Source organism: Fibroporia radiculosa (assembly GCF_000313525.1).
Source record: "Fibroporia radiculosa TFFH 294 genomic supercontigs, scaffold17084, whole genome shotgun sequence".
NCBI classification, from domain to species: Eukaryota; Fungi; Basidiomycota; class Agaricomycetes; order Polyporales; family Fibroporiaceae; genus Fibroporia; species Fibroporia radiculosa.
Genome location: NW_012133495.1, coordinates 1 through 20,382, shown reverse-complemented (window position 1 = coordinate 20,382; position 20,382 = coordinate 1). Strand labels below are relative to the sequence as shown.

Genomic DNA, 20,382 nt, shown 5'->3' with positions numbered 1-20,382 from the left:
CCGGGGGGGGGGGGTTGTTGACAGACATCACGATGAACAGTTGGATGAAAGTGAAAGGTGCCTGCCTGAGATTCAGTAGTGGCACGGTGATGCAGTTGTCTCAACAACCCCGGGCCTTTGTGGCAGACGTGTCCAGCACGCGTGTCATAACGCGGCGTCGTTGCGAAATTGCACGGTGCTTAACTCGATCGGTTACAGAATTTTGCTCTACTCTTGTTCAGCCTTTCCGCGGGGATTTCTTATACTTCTTGAGAGTCGACACACGACAGCTGTGGTTCTTAATACGGTCTGGCCTCAATAAATTGACACGTCCAATCCAACTTGTTGAAAATTCTAAGATATCGTTACATGACCGCGAGCTTTGGAAGGATTCTGGTCAAGACTAAGCCAGCAGCTTAGAGCATGCAATGGTGTGGAAATACACCTCAATCATATGATGCCAATGTCTCCTTATTTTAACGCGATGCTATGCCTTACAAGTCGGCCTTCGGGGGATAGTATGGGCGGAAGGTCCGGAGGGAGGCGAAGGTGACTTTTGCATTCGTCTGGGGCTATCAGTTGGATGATCAGTGAAATTTGGACTTGTTTCCTTCATGTGCAGGGTCGTGCACGTTTCAGGGTGCTTGATCAACTGAAAGGCTCGTTACGGAAGAGATTCGACAGGGAAGCGGCCTGCATACAGGTAACAGAAGCGTCATGTCAAGAGGCAGACTCTTCGTATTTATAGATGGAGAGGCCGGAAGGCCTACCTCTTAAAGTACTCGGTAGTATTTTTAGTGTTCGCCTTTAAAGACCTTGCTCCACTGTATCGCTCATTCACCGCCGAGATTGCGCATGTCCGAGTCGCGACGAGTCTAGGGAAACCTCGCGGACTCGGATATGATCGATCGATACATGTGGTGTCCATCGTCCTTTCTCCTTTGATCCCGACACGTCCAGCTGAACACCTCGGCGCGTAGTCTTTTACTACGTGCGTCTAGTGTTCGCCTACCCCATGATCTTTCTGATCCGGACTCTATGTACCTCTAGGCTCTCCGAACGGCAGTTATGGCAAGCGCTCCCCACAAACTGACGATCTAAGTCCACCCCGTGCTGAGGCTAGCCGAGAAGAAGGCGGCGCCCCATGTACTTCGTGAAAACCTTCGTGGGGATATTAATATGCGCTCACGAGCCACATCAATGGAGCTCTTTGTCTTTGGGTCCGTGCTCCTGTCTATCGTCCGATCGTCTCTCCCCGCAAGCCGTGCAAGAGCAAGACTGTTCTTCAGGGTGTCTGAACCTGAGACCGGATCGTCATGGCTGAGCCCGATCCTGCGCACGCAGAATTCGTCAATGCCCTCTCATCGCTGGATCCAGAGAAGGATGTGCCGGATGAGATGAATCCTAACGCAGACGGGACCTTTTACCAATCCCAGATTGGTGAGCGACCGTCCAAGGGACACTTCTTCTCTCCTCTGGATGCACAGCTCGCGGAGGCGGTACATAACGATGCAGACTCGGTAGTGTACACCGAGGAAGAAGAGGTGTGTAGTGTTGGTTCATCAAGATCGGCGTGAGGATTTAAGCCGCACTCGCAGAGAGCTGTGCGGAAGAAAATAGACATGCGAGTCTTGACGTTGGTCATTTTGAGGCGAGTCGTATACCATGCCTTCGTTTTTCTTGCTGATGATCAAATACGATAGTTATCTTTGTGTGTGATTATGCTCGAAACTGTCGGAGCACATGATAACTGACTTGCCGATGTTCACTCATATGCCAATGCTTACAGTCAATCAGTTTGGTACGTCGTTATCTAATTCATAAGACCTTCCTGGATGTTGATGACTTGACACGCCGTAGATCGGACGAACATGTAAGCGCTCGTAGCGCGGACGATTTGGAACCTACTAATACGTATGCTCAAGTGGCAATGTGCACGTTATAGATGCGTTCAATGAAAATTATGTAAGTTCTATGTTGATTCCGCCGCAGTAGTCCCAATTTGAACTACGTACACTGCAGGGAGTGACCGACAACAATAAATGGACACTTGCACTTAGTGTATTTTATGTTGGCTATTGTCAGTCGATTCCCTTCACATGCTAGCAGTGTCTTATAGTAAACTAAACTCCTGTGCTTTAGGTCTTTTAGAGATGCCAGCGAATGGTGTGTACACTGCATATATGCGCTACTTTCCCTGAGGGTACGAATCTTGCCTCCCATATGTATACAGTCCTCCAGCGACGTATCGGAGCAAATCGCTTGTTAGTATTTCATGATCAGGCCTGTTCCATGTCTTTTCCTGATCTGACATGCGACATGATTAGCTTCTTCATGTCTTTGACATTCTGGGGTGTCTCCTCGCTGTCGTATGTTTACGGCAAAGGCTATGCTGGATTACTCGTCTTACGGCGCGTACATGTTCATCACTTCAATTCACCCTCACTGATAGGAAAACCGTTTGGTGTAGAGTTCTTCTGGGAATTGGTGAGGCAGGGTACTACGCAGGCATGGTGTACTACCTGTCATTTTGGTATAAGAGGTCTGCGTGATTTTACTGCTCCCATCATGGAAGTGCTTTGACATGTAACCTTTAGACACGAGCTTGCCATGCGCATCAGGTAGGGAAGAAGCGTTGTTATTATCCAGGGTCACAATGACTCATTCTTCATTGTATAGTATGTGCATGACAGGGACGTATCCTGGCGCTGTCAGTGTGAGTTGTGAAAGTCATATAGAGGCCATTTTGCGCGAGCTCATCTGAACGCTTCAGGGACTTATCGCCTTCGGCTTGGTTCGTGCACACACGTCTCTGCTTCAAGGGTACGTGCCAGTATGCCCCGCTACTGTTACCTAACGAATAGCGCATGCACTTAGCTGGCAATTTTTGTTCCTCGTGAGCCTATCACCTATGTGTCTCGATTTACTGCTAAAACACCAACGTTTTACAGATCGAGGCGATCCCCACGATTGTGATCGCGTCCCTTATCCTGTTCTTCTTACCATCATTCCCATTCTCCGCTACATTCTTGACGCCACGCGAGAAAGCGATTGCGCAGGCGCGTATGAATCGCGACCAGAAGCCGACGTCCCATGGCGGCATGAATGGGTGGCAGGGCTTCAAGGCTATCGTGAATGATGTCAATGCGTGGTTACTGGTCGTTATTTATGCGGGGTGTGAGATGATTCATGTTACTGTCTGGCATAGTATGAATCACTGACATGATGGTGTTAGTTAATATTGGCACAGCGACGATCACATATTTCCTGCCCACGGTACGCCTCATGATCTGTACCTAGTTTGTGAGGCCCTCAACTAAGTAGCATTGGTGCAGCTGATCGATGAGCTCGGATACTCAGACATTAACGCACAGGGAATGACTGTCGCACCGTATGCTGTTGGGTGGTTCCTGGTCATCTTTCAGGCGTGGCACAGTGACCGAACGCGGGATCGAGGCTGGCACGTTGTCGGGTCAATGCTAACGTCCTTCACGGGATATGTCATCCTCGCGACGAGCGTGCAGAAGAGCGTTGGCGCAGGATATTTTGCGCTCTTCCTCGTCGTGGGCGGGAATTTTAGCCTGTTCCCTCTGGTGATGTAAGTAGTAGCAGTGTCATTGGAGATGGGATATCCCGAGTCTGATGTCGCGGTATGTAGGAGCTGGGCTGCGAACGTGTTCTCGCCAACGTCGAAGCGCGGCGTGGGCACTGCTTTCATCGTGTCGATCGCGAACTGCATCTCCATGTGAGTAGCGGCTGCTGGGCGTGTTCGATACAGAGCCGGCTCATGACACCACTCCCGATAGCGCCTCGCCGCAAATCTACTTCGACTCGTACGATGACTACCGCAAGGGCCATGCCATTGCCGCGGGGTGCGCACCTCAGCCCTCCTTAATGTCCCGAGATAATATGTTAACGCTTTGCTTCCTCCGACGTGCTAATGTGTTGATTGTTCCGACGCAACGCATTTTGCGATAGGTGCATGTTCCTGTCGACGCTCGCAACAATTGTCCTGCGCATACGGCTGTCCTGGATGAATACGAGGAACAAAGAAAAGCTCGCGACACTGACGGAGGACGAGAAGAATCAGCTGAGCGACGACCCGGAGATATGGGATAATGACCCGCGCTATGTGTTTATGGTGTGAAAATGAGGAAGACCGGGCTTCCACGGGCGTACTGTAATTCCGAAGTAAGGTGTATGCATTGTCAGTGTAAAATAGAAAATGGATGTGAGTGTTTGTATCAGTAAAATGAGCCGAGACCTGAAGCTCGGAGACCCAAGAAAGTGGGCACCGCGCCGAGGGGCGCGCGCTGGTGGCTGCATCCTCTTTGTTCCGAAGCGCTGCTCGTCCCGTATGTCTCTCGTCTCATCGCGGCCACTGCGACCCGACTGGCTAGCAGCAGGATGAAAGTAACGACCCGCCGCCGTCATCGCAGGCTTTCCGTGTTTCGCCGATGACGTCTTGCGACCCACTCGAAGACCTTCGTCCCCACTCTTCGCACAGATATCTTGTATACCTGCCCACACTCCCCGGGCTATTGCGCTTTCAGTCCTTGAGCCGTTCACTGTACACAACCAGCTAATCCCCTCTCTGTAATTAAACTTGCGAGAAGCATATTTCCCTTGCTTGACTCTTTGAGTTGGGGGCCATATCTCCACTCCTTAGAAATGTTGCGCGCCCAAGCGCTCGTGGTCGCTTGCAAGAGGGGTACAGTCAGCCCTGTCTTTGGCACGCGCAACTTTGGCGCATCCGCTATCCGACAGGAGCAGCATCTCGTCATCCTGGGGTCTGGATGGGGAGGGTATGAACTCCTTAGAAGTATTGACAAGAAGCGCTGGAGTGAGTATTCACTTTCCTCGTATATTATGCTGCGTATACTATTGAGTGCCGCGTTAACGGGCCAGCTAACGTTACCATTTGTTCTACTTTCATCTTGGAAATTTGACGCAGCAGTGACTGAATCGTTGACGCCTCTTTTCCACAGATGTCACGGTAGTTTCCCCGACAAATTACTTCAACTTCACTCCTCTGCTCGCGAGTTGTGCCGTTGGCACGCTCGAGTTCCGCTCTGCTGTGGAACCCGTGAGCCCGTGATCAATAGTCTTACAATGCTCATGACGCTAATGCCCTACGTGCTCTTGGGGACAGGTGAGGCGTTATACTCCGCAAGTGGTTGGTCCCTTTCATATTTTATCCTGCTGTCGTCATGTACCTTCTCATCATTTCATAGCATGCATATCAGGCTTGGTGCGACTCGATTGATTTCAAGCATAAAACTCTCACATGTGTAAGTACAGTGCCTGCATTCGCACCACAATGTTCTCTACGATACGAAATTTATTCCATCGTCTACACGATGATTCTAATTCGGCCCTCTGTAGATGCCCGCGACCCCACCGCTGTCCTTCCATCCAGGCGCTACTCCGTCCCCTTCTCCCAATGCTGATCCTTCTACTATTGTACATTCTCCACCGGGTGAAGGATCTCCTGCTACCGAGAAATTCACCCTGAGGTATGATCGACTTGTCATCTCAGTGGGTGCATACAATCGAAGTACGTCTTCCAGATCCTCTTCATATGCCGAAAGTGATTAGCGTTTTCTCGACATCATCATTACATTATCCATATGAATAGCGTTCAATGTTCCCGGTGTGAAGGAGCACGGCCATTTCCTCAAAGATATCCGGGACGCGAGGGCCATTCGATCTAGGATTATCGAATGTATGCGCGCCCATTACCTCTCTTGTGACAACTTCACATTACGATTGATGCTAGGTTTCGAGCAGGCTAATCAACCGACTATCACGGACGACGATAGAAGGAAGCTCTTGCACTTTTGTATCGTTGGTACGTGAGATATCCCACGACTTCGAGCCATCAAATTTACAGGTAGCCAACAGGTGGAGGGCCGACGGGCGTTGAGTTCGCTGCGGAGCTGCACGACCTATTACACACAGAGGTGAAACGTCATTATCCGAGCCTGGCACGGCTGGCAAGAATATCATTATATGATGTCGCGCCACACATTTTGGGCTCATTCGATGTCGGGTTGCAGGAGTATGCCCTCTTCCTGGACACAGACAATCGAGACACGCTAATAGAATTATGATCTAGATGGGCGACAAAGAAATTTACACGCGAAGGTATCCGTATTTTGACGCAACATCATGTCGAGCGCGTTGAGGCGGTGAGTGAATATTCAACATCTTCTATAAAGGCTGTATCTAATCGTGTTAACGTCATAGGGTAAGATGTACGTGAAAGAACAGGGAGAAGGTATATCGCCTATAATCATGTATGATTGAATGCTGAATTTTTTCTCCCTTGAGTGTACTTTGGTCTGCTGGTCTGGAGTACGGGTCTGGCGCCAAATCCTCTAATCCAAAGCATCACCGAAGCAGAGAAGGATACCAGGACTGCTAGGTCTATAGTTTCAATTCTACTGCGCTGTAGATACTCATCAGGGTTTTTAGCCTGATCACAGACGAACACCTGAACGTCGTGATGAAGGATACGGGCAAGCCTGATCCCGATGTTTGGGCCGTCGGCGACGCAGCGATAATCAAGGACAACCCGCTGCCCGCTACTGCTCAAGGTACGTTCACCCCCTTCTTCACCCATTCACTAATTGTTATACTTGTCCTCCGTGTCAGTTGCAAATCAGAAGGCCAGGTATCTCCGCAAGAAGCTCAATCTAATTGCGCGTGACAAGCCCGCTATTGTGCCATTCCATTTCCATAACGCCGGCAGCCTGGCGTACCTCGGTGACTGGCAGGCAGTATATGATCGCACGCATGCCGAGTCAGGCCCGAAGACGAAGGAGACGGGGCGTCTCGCATGGCTTCTCTGGCGGTCGGCGTACTTCACGATGACGTTGAGTGTGAAGAATAAGATTCTCGTACCGGTGTACTGGTGAGTTTCGTTCGTTCTATTTCGCCGTTATCGCGCGACCTTGTCGTGCCCTCATGGACTGCGCTTACTGATGAGGTGGGGCGCACAGGTTCATGAACTGGATCTTTGGCCGCGATCTAAGCCGATTCTGAGTGTGCCCTCAACTCCTCGGACCCTCACCTCTGGGTCCTGGTGATGGCTGGTGGGTCATGGGGGCGTAATTGGCAGTGGTGATCTGCGATCGTGATCGTATAGGATCGGGCTGTCGTCGGAGACTGGGGAATGCAGCTGACTAGGAGAATCGGTAACGTACGAGCTTATCTTTGTGTATAAATAATGCCGATAGAGATTCCTCTTCACCCATTCGAATTTCGGCGGTGGTGTGCATCGGCTTCGACATCACAGATGGCTTGGTCATGGGGACACGGCGGGTCCTTCCAAGCGTCATAGCCGCGACACAGCGTTCAATGGTCCATGGCCATTACCGAGGCACGTCTCTGGAACCATTATCTTCTTGGCGGGAACACGAGTTGTAGCCTTCGTGGCGGAGATGTCTCCGCAGTCACACATCTCCCCGTACCCTTTGACCCAGAGACGAAGTTACGGTTGGTGGATTGCGAAAGATGCAGTATGCGATCCATGTGCCCTGTGGTCCGCAGTACACGCTGCAAGGGCCCCGCACATCTTCTTTCCCGGCGTTCAAGAGCTCGTGTTGATGTTCCCTTTTTGATGGGACGTAGATCAGGTCTACCGGTTCTCTGCAAAGCCGGTTGTGGTGTACACGGATTTTTGGGGCTGCAGGGTTTGACGGTGGGATGTGGTTGACTGGCTTGTTTTTCCTTACGAGGACGTGCACGTAACGGGCAGCTACAGGATGCTCGAGTTCGGACCATGACCTTGATGCATGCGTCAAGTCGTCATTCAACGACAGAGTTTTTACTGTCGTGAGCTCCGTATTGCGCACGGTCCCCGAGATGTGCCTATCCAGAACCAATACGCGACTTTATATATTATAACCACCGTGCTCAAATGTGACCCATTGTTTACAGTTCATAATCGTTAAGGGGAGGCACGGCATGTCATCATTAAGAGTGGCATAGTGGCACATATGCGGGGTATCTAGCGGTAAGTTACTGGGTAACAGGTATACTATGTGAGAAACAGTCCGAGTCCGGGTCAAAAATTCAGCGGTGCGAGTGCAGGGTAGAAGATGCATGCATAACAACATACAAGAATCGACATAGAAGCCCGACCAGAAAACCCCGCTGACAATGAATGTACAGTGACTATATGTCATCTGAGTAAAAGAGAGAAGACGAAAATGGGAATAAGTCAAGAGCAGAAGCACTTCAAATCGAGAAATCAAGGGCTGTGAATGATGGCTAGGTTTCATGATGGAAGCAATGCTCGCGAGAAGGAAATCACGGAGTCAATGTGACCGGCTTCCGATGAGGCGACCTGCGTTTCTTCTCGCCACCTGCGCCAGACTTCAATCAGCCCCGGGACGGCGAAGAAAGTGCACGACAACCTACCTTGTTCCGCGTTCTGAGCTGCACATGCCTCGGCACCTTTGACGAAACCCTCGACGAAATCCTTGTTCTTCTTCACCAGGTCCTCGCTCACGCCATGCCCCTTGAGTTTGTCGAGCGCAATACCCAGTCCCTGCAACTCCTGCATGATGATTGACCAGCCCGGTTCGAGGCTCTCCGAGACCTCAAGATGACCCTTCTCATTGTACCCGACATGCGCGAGGTGAACGAATGTCCCTGGGGCCGGAGACGAGATCATAGAGGGATCGACACGATGCGAAGCAAGAGTGACAGTCGGAGGTAGTGGCGGAGACACAGGCGGAGATGCATTTTTCGGCTGCGTCTGCGCTTGTGCCTGCGTGCTAGATCTCTTGATCTTCCGGGGCATGTGCACTGCGGAGAGTCAGGAACGTTGTAACGCAGCGAGAAGGCATCAGTGCCTACCGGGGGTGTGCAGCTGACTTGTGACCCTCTTGTAGAACGTGTCCGCCTCTACGTCGCTCTCGAAGCGGAGGCCAAACATCCTTGTCTGCAGAGGGGGGTCAGTTACTAGTGCCAATGCCGTCGATCGCCATGTGACGCACTTTCCCCGGGAAGATATGGAAGAACGGCTTGTCGAGGCGGTATTGAAAGTCGTCTGGGATCTGGTGTAGCCATACGACGCCCTTCCCCGGCTGCATATCAATCAACCTGAGCCAGTACATGTGTTCAAGGCTTGCTGCGGGGCCGACACCGAGCCCACGATCGGTGTTCACGACGAGTCGATTCCGACCAAAGACGAGCATTCCTCTCAGACCCGTATCCCGCCATGCATCTTCGCGCGCCCCGAACGGGGCATGGTAGATTCTGGCAGATGCGATGGAGAGAACCTTGGTACAAGCAGGGAGTTGCGAGAAGATGTGGTGTCGCTCATCGTCGGAGAGTTGTGGCGCACAGGCGGCCTGTGTTGAGAGTGTTGGTCTAGATGCGCGCATTATGTAGAAGAAACGGGATTGAAAGTAGACAATAAGCGGTGTGGTATGAGTATCGACAGACGATGGAGATGTAAGGAGCTTGGGATTGGAGGTGTGGAGTGTTTATATGTATGCGCAAAGGCTTGCATTGCGCGTCTATTAAAGACGTGGAGGTGTGCATCGTGCAGATCGCGTGTGGGCCGAGTCAGCGCATTGCGCAGGATACAGGCTGTCCGGCGGGATAGTATCGTGCACTAACCAAACACTCTGTGGTCGAAGGTGATGCTGTAGTGGTCAGACGCTTGCCTGTGAAGAACTGTTGCGGTCTAGCTGCACATGTTGCGGCGGCACGCGGCTGCAGACAGTGAGGCGGCGGTCGTCTCTAGACGCTCGTGAGCTCGGAGGATGCATGCGAGACTTTACGGCGGCTATATTCACGAGATTACGCTGTATAGTATGCCAAACGCAATGATGCCATGGATCTGCGATCCCATAAAAGTCATATCTAGCATGGATGGCGCGAAGCCTGCAATGTCATCCCTTATTGCTGGAGAGCGAACGATAGATATACGTACATGGGAAGCGCGAGGGACCGACAGCAATAACATGTGGGTCGTCTAGAGATAGAGAGGCCACTAGATAGAGAGATCTCGACTTGCGCAGTTGACGGCCTGCACCCTAGAGGCTTCATTGTGAAATCTTATGGCTTATTAGGACAAGTGCATTGACGACTTTAGTTAAAGAGATACCATCGTGTAACGGTGCGCAGTTTACTAATCGGGTCTCCGTCCGGGATAGGTTTGGAGATCTCCGAGACGCTCTTTGCAGTTCTGAATGAAGAAACGTAAGAGTAGTTGATCGAGCCCGCCCGATACCATGAGTAGGTAGAAGGATGAGGGTTGTGGGCCAGCCAAATCTATCGAGCTCTGGACCTGTCTGGAGATTGGGGCTACGTACACTTAAGCACTAGCCGGAATTTGTGCCATTGATAGACCGACAACGCGAGAATTGACGGCAATTCGTTTGTGGGGCATGTGCAGGTTATATGCCCCTTCACGGATTTACGCGACACCCGGCCGGCAGACATGTCAGGCTGCGCCATGGTTACGTCCAGAAAATCATCTATTTTTTCAGAGTTGGCGGTGTCGACTGATTGAGTGTCATTCGCGAAGAATGGGCGAAGAGAAAATACGACTTGCAGAACAGACAATTAGGTACAGGGATGATGAGAATCAGTAACAACAAGCAAATTCAGCTCCGATCACATCTTCATTAGTGGAATTTGGGCTCCGATGATCGCGAGCAGTTGCCCGGTATGGCCGTCTTTCAAGTTCAGGTTGGAACGGTCTGACTCTGCTCTCTTCCAACATATCTCCGTCGCGCCATCCGCTGTGAACCCCGCATCCTTCCATCAGAGCGGGCTGGTGAGCTATTAACTCCTAGCCATGAGCGCGATAGAGCCCGGCCCGGACAGAAGTCTTCTGTGCCTATGAGGTAATGTCTTCAGTGAATAGCGACCAAAATACAAGGTATTTATCTGCAGAGGCACGCGCCGTTATCTTTTACAGATGCAGTCCTTGAGGGTGGGGCGGGAAACGCGGGTCTGCACCCCACTGAGGGACGCCTCGCATATATGACAATTGGCTTACGTCTGTGGTAGCCATAGCTTCGGCTATCGATAGGCAATATTGGGAAGGTCCTCCAAGTCTAGTGAACTCCTAATTACCGGACATGACCGTACACCGACTGTAGATAGTAGACCACTAGGTGTGTTATCCAAGCATTTTCAAGTCGCCGTATCTGATTCGGACTTGCCCTTCGATCGCTCAGGCTGGCCTGTGCACGGACAGACAGCTGCTCGTCTGCTGGTTCTTGACAAATTGCCGCGCACAATGCGCATCATGTTTTTTTCGGCCATTTGCATCAAGCACGCACAACAGTTGCTGCCGAAATGTGGCAAAAAACACCCCGCGATGCGGGTTGCTGTACGGCGCCCCATCCCATCGGGACTTTGTAATCCAGTACGTATGCAGTTTTGTTGCCGTTAGGGATCTTCATTGTTCCAGTATCTCTGATCCCATAGGGCGGCAGCCCTCGCTTAAGAGCTTGTCGGTGTAGTTTGTGCAACCCTTGTGCCCTCCAGCTGCAATGTTCAGCGTGTATTGCTGTTCGTCCGTACGCCTCTATTGTCCATGCATTCCGCAAGAGTAGCATCCTAACATTCTGGTCTGTGTTCCAGGTTGATGAAAGCGTGAGTCTTCGTCAATGGTCCTGCCATGAATCTATCCCGGCTTGCACTGCTTAATCAAAATCTACAACATAGCGCTCGTCGTCCAGGTTGGGCGACATCTCTCCGGGTCCGCTTGTCGCACTTCCGCACACGGTTACTTTCTCTTCAGTAATTATCTGCGCCCCTTTTCACCAGTTGTTTTACACAGATCAACTATTCGCGAAGTGCCAACATCATCGCACACCTGGAAAGCAAGGTCGCATAGACATATTTGCCATGCAGACTTCGCCTGCCAACCGTAAGAGTGTATTGATGAGCACAACTCATGTTATTCACCCCTCAAACACAACGAGCCGATGAGCATTGAATGGCCGATATTCGATACCTCCTTGGCCGCGTACGGGAGAACCATTGTTGGAGAACAGTGCGTAAGACTTTCAATCATCTTCAATCGCGCCTTCAGTTTTGAAGGTGCGCACGGCGTGATGATCGCATCGATCACTTATCCGCTATGTCATTGAACGACATAAATGGGGTGAATTTTCATGCACTCTCCAAGCTGATCTCCACCTCATGTTCCGAAAAATCAACAATCAGAACCTGTATGCATTGACAGAGACCATATTCGACGACTCGAAATATATGTAGTAGGGGTAGAGTATATATATGTAAACTACTGCCAAAATAATACAGATTATAATATTATGCATGTGGAATGCATGAGCAAGTCATAATTATCTAGTATTCCCCTTCAAAGTCATCATCATACTCGGGAGATCCATATTCCGCCCATGCGCTCAGGCCATCCTGTTCATCATGCCCGTCATCGCCATCTCTCACACTGAATACATCATTCCTTTCCTCGGCATAATCATCGTACAGCTCGTCCGCGTCAACGTCATCATGCTCGAACCAAGTGCCCCGCTGGACTGATCCGTCGTCGCCGTACATTTCACTGCGAAAGTTATTATGTCAGTCGTGAGCGATTCCAGAAGGCACACTCGAACTTACTACTCGCGAGCCGCCACCATCGCTGCTAGATCGCTGTGGTACGGGTAAGGCTCATTACCTCACACTCGCGAAATGAAAACGAACCTTTCACCATGGCCATCAGAATAACGTATATTTTCCTCATCGCTCGGGTCATCCGAGTGGATTACGTTTGGGCGACGCCGCCTTTGCGACTGCACGGCATGCTCATCGTCTGATGGTGTCAAAAAGCGTCTAATGGAAACATGGGGCCTGCTATAGGAATGCCTCGAAGTGGAACCGGATCTGCGCAGAACAGGGTCTTCCCCAGTACCCTCATGCTCTTCCGACGAATAGTGTCGTTGAGTCGGTCGATCTGCTCGACGTGACAGCCGCCTGACCGGGAATTCGGCTTCACTATCGTCGGAGTCGCTCTCTTCATGAACAGGAAACAGAGGGTCTCGAGGGTCCGGGATTGGCATATTTGACACATGCGCGACTCCGTGGTCATCCTCGTCATCGATGAAGCTGCTCTCGTACTCTTCATCATATTCCTCGCCGCTGTGATGCCGCTCGTGCTCCTCGACAGCTTCATGCACTGGTGAATAGCGCCGTCGCCCATGGCGCCTACGGATTTCCACGCTAGTTGAGTCGTTCTCGCTGTCGTGGACACTTCCATCGCTCTCAACATCGGTGTCATTGGCACCCCCATGCCAATCCCACAAGAGACCTCCAAGCGGCCCCATACCGATCCAATCATCGTTGGCCTCTTCATCGTCCTCGTCCCAGTCAGGTGGGGGCTCAATATCACCCTCATCGGGGTCGAGATGAGCATGGGGAGCATGGGCGTGACCAGGGTACAAGCGGCCACACGATGAACACACGCCATCCCATATTTCATACATACAGTCAATGCAGCGGTAGATGCCACCATCTTCCGCATCTTGAATCCCAAGTATGTCCTGCATCATCGCAGGATCGGCAAAGCGTGGAAGATCCGCTGACGGCACAATTGCCTTTCGGAATATACCCACCCACGGATCCCCACTGAGTGTGTCGGATGCCAGGTTGGGAGCATTGATTGGAGGATTGGCTAATCCACTCTTTACAAGCACACTCACCATCTCCTTCACAGCCCAAACCTCTACTGGACGCTCAGAGACAACTGCACGACAATGAGGGCAAGTTTTCTTGCGCAGGTACGAAGGAAGCATCTCCGCAGGGGGGATGTCGGGAGGAGGAGCGCTGAACCATGAGACCAGGCATCCATGACAAGCCGTGTGGCCACAAGGCGCTAACGCATATGGTTTATGCATCAAATCCAGACAAATCTGACAGGTAAGCGATTGTTGTAAGGTCGAAAGGAGGGTAGTATGTCTGTCGACTAGCTGCAAAATAATAGTCAACAATGCGTTAATGTCTATAGCTTCAAACTAGACGCACTGTTGTCTTCTCGACGAGCTGTGATTGAACGGCATCCACCGAAGTAGCTGCAGAACTGGGTTGCTGCTCATCGTGTTCAAATGCGTCAACTGACATCTTCGCTTTTCCCTTCGTTGAACCAGCTATCTCCTGGAGGTCGTATAACATCAGACACAAATACATGAACATTAGGGCCACTCACTAAGACAGATGTGGATCGAGAATCCGGACTCTGCGTCCCCATTGTCGTTGAGGAAAGCCCCACAGACGGTTGACGGCTGTGAGAATCCACAAGATCGTGGTTCAGAGCTGTTGAAGCATCGTTATCCATAGATGGACTGTGCAGTCGAGAGGGACCCGATCCAGATGCGACCTGCTCTTCAGCTGCAGCAGATCGCCCGTGGGTGTCAACAGATATCTCAGACAGTTGTTTGGGCTGGTTTTGTCTATTTTTCCTACGTCGTTTTCTTTTCTCCCTGTCTTTCGGATGAGGCGCCTTGTCGCCTTCAGCGTCGTCGCAACCCCTCTTGCTTCGCTTCGAACCTCTGTCCTGTTCCCCCGCGTCCTCAGTGTCAGTAAGAATCCGTTTCTGAGTAGGACCTTTTGGAAATGTTGGGTTAGAGGTGTTCGGTCCTACGCTCAATGCACGAGAAGACGACATTAGAACTCCAGGGATGGTATATCCGCCGTGCGGTGGGGTCGATACGCGTGTATGTGGGTATCAACTGCTTCTCGGCTAGAAGGGCAGCTATATTCCAGCTCGGGCACGCGAAAAACACGGCAGGAGAGGTCGAGACCAAGGCTAGGTCCAGCTGCAAGGCAAAGGGACGGAAGAGAATCTTAAGAACAAAACACGGAAACTGAATAGGGCGTTTCGAGTGAGATCTGGTCACGTGGTGTCGGGCGACGTTCGCACCGCTCGAGTGCGATACAGTCGCGCTCAACGCTGCCACCAACGACGAGCAGGTCCGTCCAAGGGCCACAGAGTCAACTCGTATCGCAGCTGTATCTATAGCCTGGTTCTCTACTCTCACCCTCGTCTGTCATTTCCCCATAGACCGAACATGCGGCCTGCGCACCTCAATCTCGACGTCGGTGCTCACAGTCGACCAGTGTATCAACATCCAAAAAGCCCTAATACACCAGGAGATCCATTCTCATTCTTTAACTCGCCGGGCTACCTTTCTCATCAATGGCAGACCTTCGGCGTTCAGATCCACGACGACACTCCCATTCACGGTGGATTGCTGTTGAACCACGATGGTCTCTCACCGCTGCTTGTCTCATCCGACTTGGAGACACACGAGGTTTATTACCAGCGGGAGCGGGAGCAGTACCAGCGAGAATCCCAGCCAGCTTCTTCCCCACGTTTAAGACCTGTGTTTCTGCGTATTAACACCGGCACTGGTATCAGCGATCCCACAACGCCTCTCTCTCCTACCCTCTCCGATTCCGGTCTGGCCTCTCCCTCGCTCCCTGTTATATCCCCACATGCATCTGAGCGCTCGAAGCGTCTCAGCAGACGCAAACGTACTACTCTAGCCGCGGTCACGCCTTCGTGTCTTAACACGCAGGCGTCCTGGCTCATACTCTACTTCGCATTCAATCTTGGCCTAACCTTGTATAACAAATTCGTTCTCGTACAATTCCCGTTTCCCTACACTCTAACTGCTCTCCACGCGCTTTGCGGGAGTATCGGCGGATGGATCCTGCAATTGCGCGGAGTATATGTGCCTACATCCTTGACCTCGCGACAGCACGGCGCGCTCGCTTCTTTTAGCGTGCTATATGCTGTTAACATTGCCGTTAGCAATGTCTCCCTGCAGATGGTCACCATTCCGGTGCGTTTTTACGCGAGAAGGAGGATCTGGTCTGATCGTGCGCGCAGTTTCATCAGGTCGTACGCGCTGCGACCCCAATCTTTACCACTGTGCTGTCTATGATAATGTTTAATGCGCGATTCAGCACGCTCAAGATCGCGTCCCTCCTCCCCGTCATGGCTGGCGTAGCTCTCGCGTGAGTATACAACATTCACACAGCATGTCTTGATTGAACGTCATCTTTAGGACTTACGGTGATTATTACTTCACTTGGTGGGGTCTGCTCCTCACATTACTTGGCACATTTCTCGCTGCTCTCAAAACGATCTACACCAACGTCCTGCAATCTACACCACCGTTGACTTCCGCTTCCAACCATAAGGTTATACACCTTCTGCCTGTCCCGCCGCGCATGTCCCTGCATCCTCTGGATCTGCTTACGCGCACGTCTCCATTAGCGTGCGTACTATGTATGCTCTATGCGTATTCCTCTGGAGAGTTGTCCCGCGCACGACAATCATTCGCACCCAGCGGGGTCGTAGAGTGGTCGCATGTACTCGTCCTTCTTGGTAATGGCGTGATAGCATTTGGACTCAATGTAATCAGCCTCAGTGCTAACAAGCGCGTAGGCGCACTGAATATGACCGTCGCTGGTGCGTCCGTCGTCGGTCTTTACCACCACAAATTCAAGCTGACTTGGGGCATCTGAAGCTAACGTCAAGCAAGCCTTGACAATTCTTTGCGCGGTCGCGCTATTCCACTTGACCATCACCCCGATGAACGCGTTCGGTATCTGCGTCACACTCGCCGGTGGCGCGTGGTACGCCTGGGTTGAATATTGCGACAAGATGCAGCGGAAGCGGGCGCCAGAGAAGCATAAATTGACCGGAAGCGGAAGGGCAAAGTAAGTTTCGCGGTTTTTCCGCATGCGCATCTCGGACCTATACCGCACACTATGATACCTTCTCACATCCACATTGAACAAGCTCGTGCAAACGAGGACTTTTAGTTTTGTACTTCTACGATGACGTTTTGTATTGTTTATAACATTTTTGAGACTGCGCACGCGCATGTCCGTGGACTGACTGGCAGTAAGCAATGAAATCTGACAGCTTTAAGTCATGGTATGTTCATGAGGTGGGTTAGATCGCGATGCGACGTCCCCGCTAAATGACCTCAGACATTTCAATAGAGCGGGTATTCATTGATCTGATGAGATACGATTTTGCGTGACAATACAACAAGACAACAGAAATAAGATTCGGACAGCGGCAAAAACATATAATAAGTAAGGGTAGTAAGTCAGATTACAAGCGCCATCACGCCGTCGCCGTCGGCAAACCGATGCGCGCGTTCACTTTCTGTCGGTGCTGACGGTTCCTCAGATGCACCTCGTAGTTCTGCAACGTCTCGCCGGGGCCTGGTGTGTAAAGCTGCAGGTATGCGGGATGAGAATCCGTACGACCGCCACTGGAATTAATACCTACTTTTCCTGGGCAATCCAAGCACTTCAGGCGCCATTCGGGGTTCGCCTGTGGATTTGCTCTGCGGATGGTGACTTCGAACAGGTCGTGGGGGTATTTGGTTTGCAACTCGATCATCGCCTCTCTCAACCATGCAGGGATGGGCAGCTGCAAGGAGCCTGTATCAGAATCCAGCAGAAGCCGAGTGGATCGCAGAGCTCACAGATTGATACGTATATGGAGGAGGCGCTGATGGACGAGGTGGTTGTGGTGATGCCAAGGGCGGGGCAGTTCCAGTTGGGGTATTATCGGCCTCTGCGTCTTGGGGGCCATTATCTGGAGGAGCCGACTTAGAATGTCCAGTTCCATTCGACCTGACAGTCCTCTGCGCGAGGGGGGATTCGCTGGCGCTGGAAGTCGTGGAACCTGGAGACGTTGGCCGTTCTCGATCTCTAGACGAGACCGCTGATCCAATGCTAGAAACAGTGGGGATTTCAACACGAAGTCCGTTATCTGGACGGCTGGGGGTCCCTGTCTCAACATCGGCATCTTCTGTAGGCGCCGGCGTAGGCTGTTCCGTCGAAGGCGGGGGACGCTTCCGCTTCGCGGCGACCCTGGCTTGCTCCGCTTCTCTGAGCAGATTAATATGGTACTCCGCATTCGAGTTGTACTCCACAGGACGTGGTCGGCGATGCCGATGCCAGAATTTACCTGCAGCCCAGCCGAGTCATCAAGGCGGTCAAAATCACCAGGACAAAATGCACGTACCACATGTACCACACTGCGACTTGTCTCCCAGGGGGCCCTTTCGGCGACCGATGGCGATACTCTCCGGACAGCCACAGTTGGAACAATGCCATACTCCGTCAATCATGTTCGCATGCTGGCCGTCCACATATTCCTTCTCCTTAGCCTCCCTCTCCAATTCCTTGGCCTTCTTAAATGGCAGCATAACACGAGCACCCTTGTTATCAATGTTCGATGGCAAGGGCAAGTCATTTTCCATAGGCGGAGGGAAGCTAGAAGGGTCGGCCACCGTGGACTGCACGGGGTACGGGCGCGTGCGGAGCACGCTTGAGGGATACGATGGGGGCTTGAACAGACCCTTGGGCTTCTTCTCCTTCGGTGCTGTCGATGCGGCAGGTGTAATAGGCATTGGCTGACTGGGCGGCAGGACGACCGTCCCGTTTTCAGAGGCAACCATGTTGGCGATAGTAAGAGACGCCGCTGCCGCAGCGGCCCGTCGCGACGTTGGCGCCGCTGCGGCATTGAGTAGACTGAGCGTGGCTGCGTCGACCTCGGGGAACCCAATGGCAGGCGTGCGGAACGTTTTGGGAGGTTCTCGATCAGGCAGGGCGACGCCGCGTCTGCCGCGAGTCGTCTTTCGTCTCCGCCGATTGAGCTCCTTCTCGCGTTCCTTCTCATTGCGCTCGATCTCACTATCACTCAGATAGTTGATGATCGGAGTGAACGCGGTGACTTGATCCATCGCCCGAGCGCCGGTGGTCAGCGAGGGCAGAAGGGACATTCGGAGATCGTCATCCTGCACCGCGGACCCGTCTGACGGATGGCCCACGAGGAAGAGAGACTTTTGGTAGATTTGAACCTGCTCCCTGATGGAGTGGGCGATCGCCGTTCTGGACGATGAAAAATCAGCAGGAGACCGAAATACACGAGCTGGAGACATACTTGAACTCGCCGCCCAGCCCCAGATCTTGCGCATATATCTCCGCAAAGTGCTCGGGAGAGGGATCGTCATTATCCAGATTCCACTCAAACTGGTCCTCGAGCTTCATGGGGCCCACGATGATATCAAGCTGTCACCAGATCTCAGTCAGTCTCGACAGAAAAAGTGCAAACGTCCACAGATAACCACCTTCACAAGGATACGCATCTCCTCCTGCAACGAGGTGTCTTCCTCCTCAAACTCATCAACGGTCATCGGGACTTCGGACCCCGGTAAGCCTGCAAGCTCTGTCTGTTCGATAGCCTCCTCCTTGACCACCTTTCGCCGTTTTCGGCTCCGATTATCTGGGCGTTTGCTGACTTGCTTTAAGAAGGTGTCTGACCGCACCCTCTCCCGCCACGCCTCCCACCACTCCGCATCCTGGCCGTCCAAGCTGCCGCATTGCACGCCGTCGTCGCCATCTGGGGAGACGGCCACGATGCCGTCCTCGCCAAAGGTGGTCGAGTGCGCTTTGAAGTCGCTCAGCTGGTCCTGGATAGCCTTCGTGATGACTGTATGGTAGCTGGGCGCCAGCCCGTAGTCGTCGACGATCGACTGCGCAAACACCTCGGGCGTGACGACGGGGTCTGGGCGGCTGTGAGCGACCGAGGAGGTATATTTGGACGAGCGAACACGCACCATTCAGGTTCCACACGAACGCATCTCGCATTTTCTGATGTTCAACATCAAACTCCAGCCGGATGGGGACAAGCTGCTCCGGGCGGTTCGCGTCCTCGGGCTTGAGTCTCCTCGGGCTATAAAACACGCATTCAGCACGCCGCAGAATCGACGCCGCGCGTCGCACTCACTGCTTGAACCCCTCTCGCTTCCCAGCCTTGCGTCTATCCCGCATCTCACGGTCCTTATTGTTCTTCAGCCCCGTCAGCGCAAACTTCTCGGGTCTCCGCCGCGGGGCGACCCGGCCGTCGTCCACGACCGCGTCCTTCTCCCACCACGCCCGCGGCTTGCCGATCGTAGCCAGCACTTCCTTGTGCATCTGCTCGCGCATCGCCTTGTGCCGCACATCGTACTCCTTCTCGACCTTCATCCACGCCTTGACCTTCGCGATCTCGTCCTCCCCCAGCGGCGGGATGAGCGTGCCCACGTCCTTCAGGGGCACCTCAGAGATGCGCGTGCTCGCGTCCAGCCCCGTCTTCTGCTGGGGCGCCGCCTGCGCGCCCGCCGCTGTCGCCGCCGCCACGCCGTTGAGCGCACCCTGCGCCTTGTGCACCGCACCATCCGCAGCGAGCGGCTGCTGCGCGCCCATCGCGGCCCCGAACCCCAGGCCATCCACTGTGCCACCCTTCCGGTCCGGCGCCGCGCCCATCATGCTCGACACGCCCGCCGGCGCCGTCGGCGACTGCATGCCCGCAAACGGCGACGTCGGCACCGGCGG

General features: G+C 52.7%; 6 protein-coding genes across 6 annotated transcripts; 3 read left to right on the top strand and 3 right to left on the bottom strand.

Annotated features, from left to right (window-relative positions):
• Window positions 1–1,295: 1,295 nt before the first annotated feature.
• FIBRA_07841 (uncharacterized protein) lies at window positions 1,296–4,126 on the top strand (the record flags this gene model as incomplete). Its single annotated transcript, XM_012329505.1, has 20 exons — window positions 1,296–1,523; window positions 1,578–1,615; window positions 1,683–1,690; window positions 1,769–1,780; window positions 1,840–1,852; window positions 1,905–1,944; window positions 2,002–2,059; window positions 2,122–2,145; window positions 2,213–2,243; window positions 2,307–2,521; window positions 2,577–2,600; window positions 2,673–2,695; window positions 2,753–2,802; window positions 2,857–2,875; window positions 2,931–3,156; window positions 3,215–3,255; window positions 3,315–3,577; window positions 3,638–3,724; window positions 3,786–3,851; window positions 3,958–4,126. 20 exons carry the CDS (start codon window positions 1,296–1,298, stop codon window positions 4,124–4,126), a joined length of 1,635 nt encoding a protein of 544 aa, XP_012184895.1.
• A 524-nt stretch (window positions 4,127–4,650) lies between these two features.
• Window positions 4,651–6,899, top strand: FIBRA_07840 (uncharacterized protein; the record flags this gene model as incomplete). Its single annotated transcript, XM_012329504.1, has 13 exons — window positions 4,651–4,822; window positions 4,968–5,065; window positions 5,132–5,155; window positions 5,214–5,270; window positions 5,365–5,536; window positions 5,618–5,704; window positions 5,759–5,830; window positions 5,884–6,040; window positions 6,098–6,170; window positions 6,229–6,259; window positions 6,313–6,406; window positions 6,457–6,578; window positions 6,637–6,899. The coding sequence occupies 13 exons, from the start codon at window positions 4,651–4,653 to the stop codon at window positions 6,897–6,899; spliced, it is 1,422 nt and encodes a 473-aa protein (XP_012184894.1).
• A 1,396-nt stretch (window positions 6,900–8,295) lies between these two features.
• Window positions 8,296–9,377, bottom strand: FIBRA_07839 (uncharacterized protein; the record flags this gene model as incomplete). The annotated part of the gene is made up of 4 exons (XM_012329503.1): window positions 8,296–8,351; window positions 8,407–8,796; window positions 8,848–8,932; window positions 8,988–9,377. 4 exons carry the CDS (start codon window positions 9,375–9,377, stop codon window positions 8,296–8,298), a joined length of 921 nt encoding a protein of 306 aa, XP_012184893.1.
• Window positions 9,378–12,324: 2,947 nt separating this feature from the next.
• Window positions 12,325–14,638, bottom strand: FIBRA_07838 (uncharacterized protein; the record flags this gene model as incomplete). The annotated part of the gene is made up of 5 exons (XM_012329502.1): window positions 12,325–12,541; window positions 12,598–12,630; window positions 12,682–13,943; window positions 13,999–14,127; window positions 14,180–14,638. 5 exons carry the CDS (start codon window positions 14,636–14,638, stop codon window positions 12,325–12,327), a joined length of 2,100 nt encoding a protein of 699 aa, XP_012184892.1.
• A 403-nt stretch (window positions 14,639–15,041) lies between these two features.
• On the top strand, window positions 15,042–16,705 carry FIBRA_07837 (uncharacterized protein; the record flags this gene model as incomplete). The annotated part of the gene is made up of 4 exons (XM_012329501.1): window positions 15,042–15,818; window positions 15,866–15,993; window positions 16,044–16,450; window positions 16,509–16,705. 4 exons carry the CDS (start codon window positions 15,042–15,044, stop codon window positions 16,703–16,705), a joined length of 1,509 nt encoding a protein of 502 aa, XP_012184891.1.
• Window positions 16,706–17,116: 411 nt separating this feature from the next.
• Window positions 17,117–20,352, bottom strand: FIBRA_07836 (uncharacterized protein; the record flags this gene model as incomplete). Its single annotated transcript, XM_012329500.1, has 8 exons — window positions 17,117–17,230; window positions 17,285–17,428; window positions 17,484–17,971; window positions 18,029–18,897; window positions 18,950–19,077; window positions 19,137–19,573; window positions 19,626–19,741; window positions 19,796–20,352. The coding sequence occupies 8 exons, from the start codon at window positions 20,350–20,352 to the stop codon at window positions 17,117–17,119; spliced, it is 2,853 nt and encodes a 950-aa protein (XP_012184890.1).
• Between the last annotated feature and the right edge of the window lie 30 nt (window positions 20,353–20,382).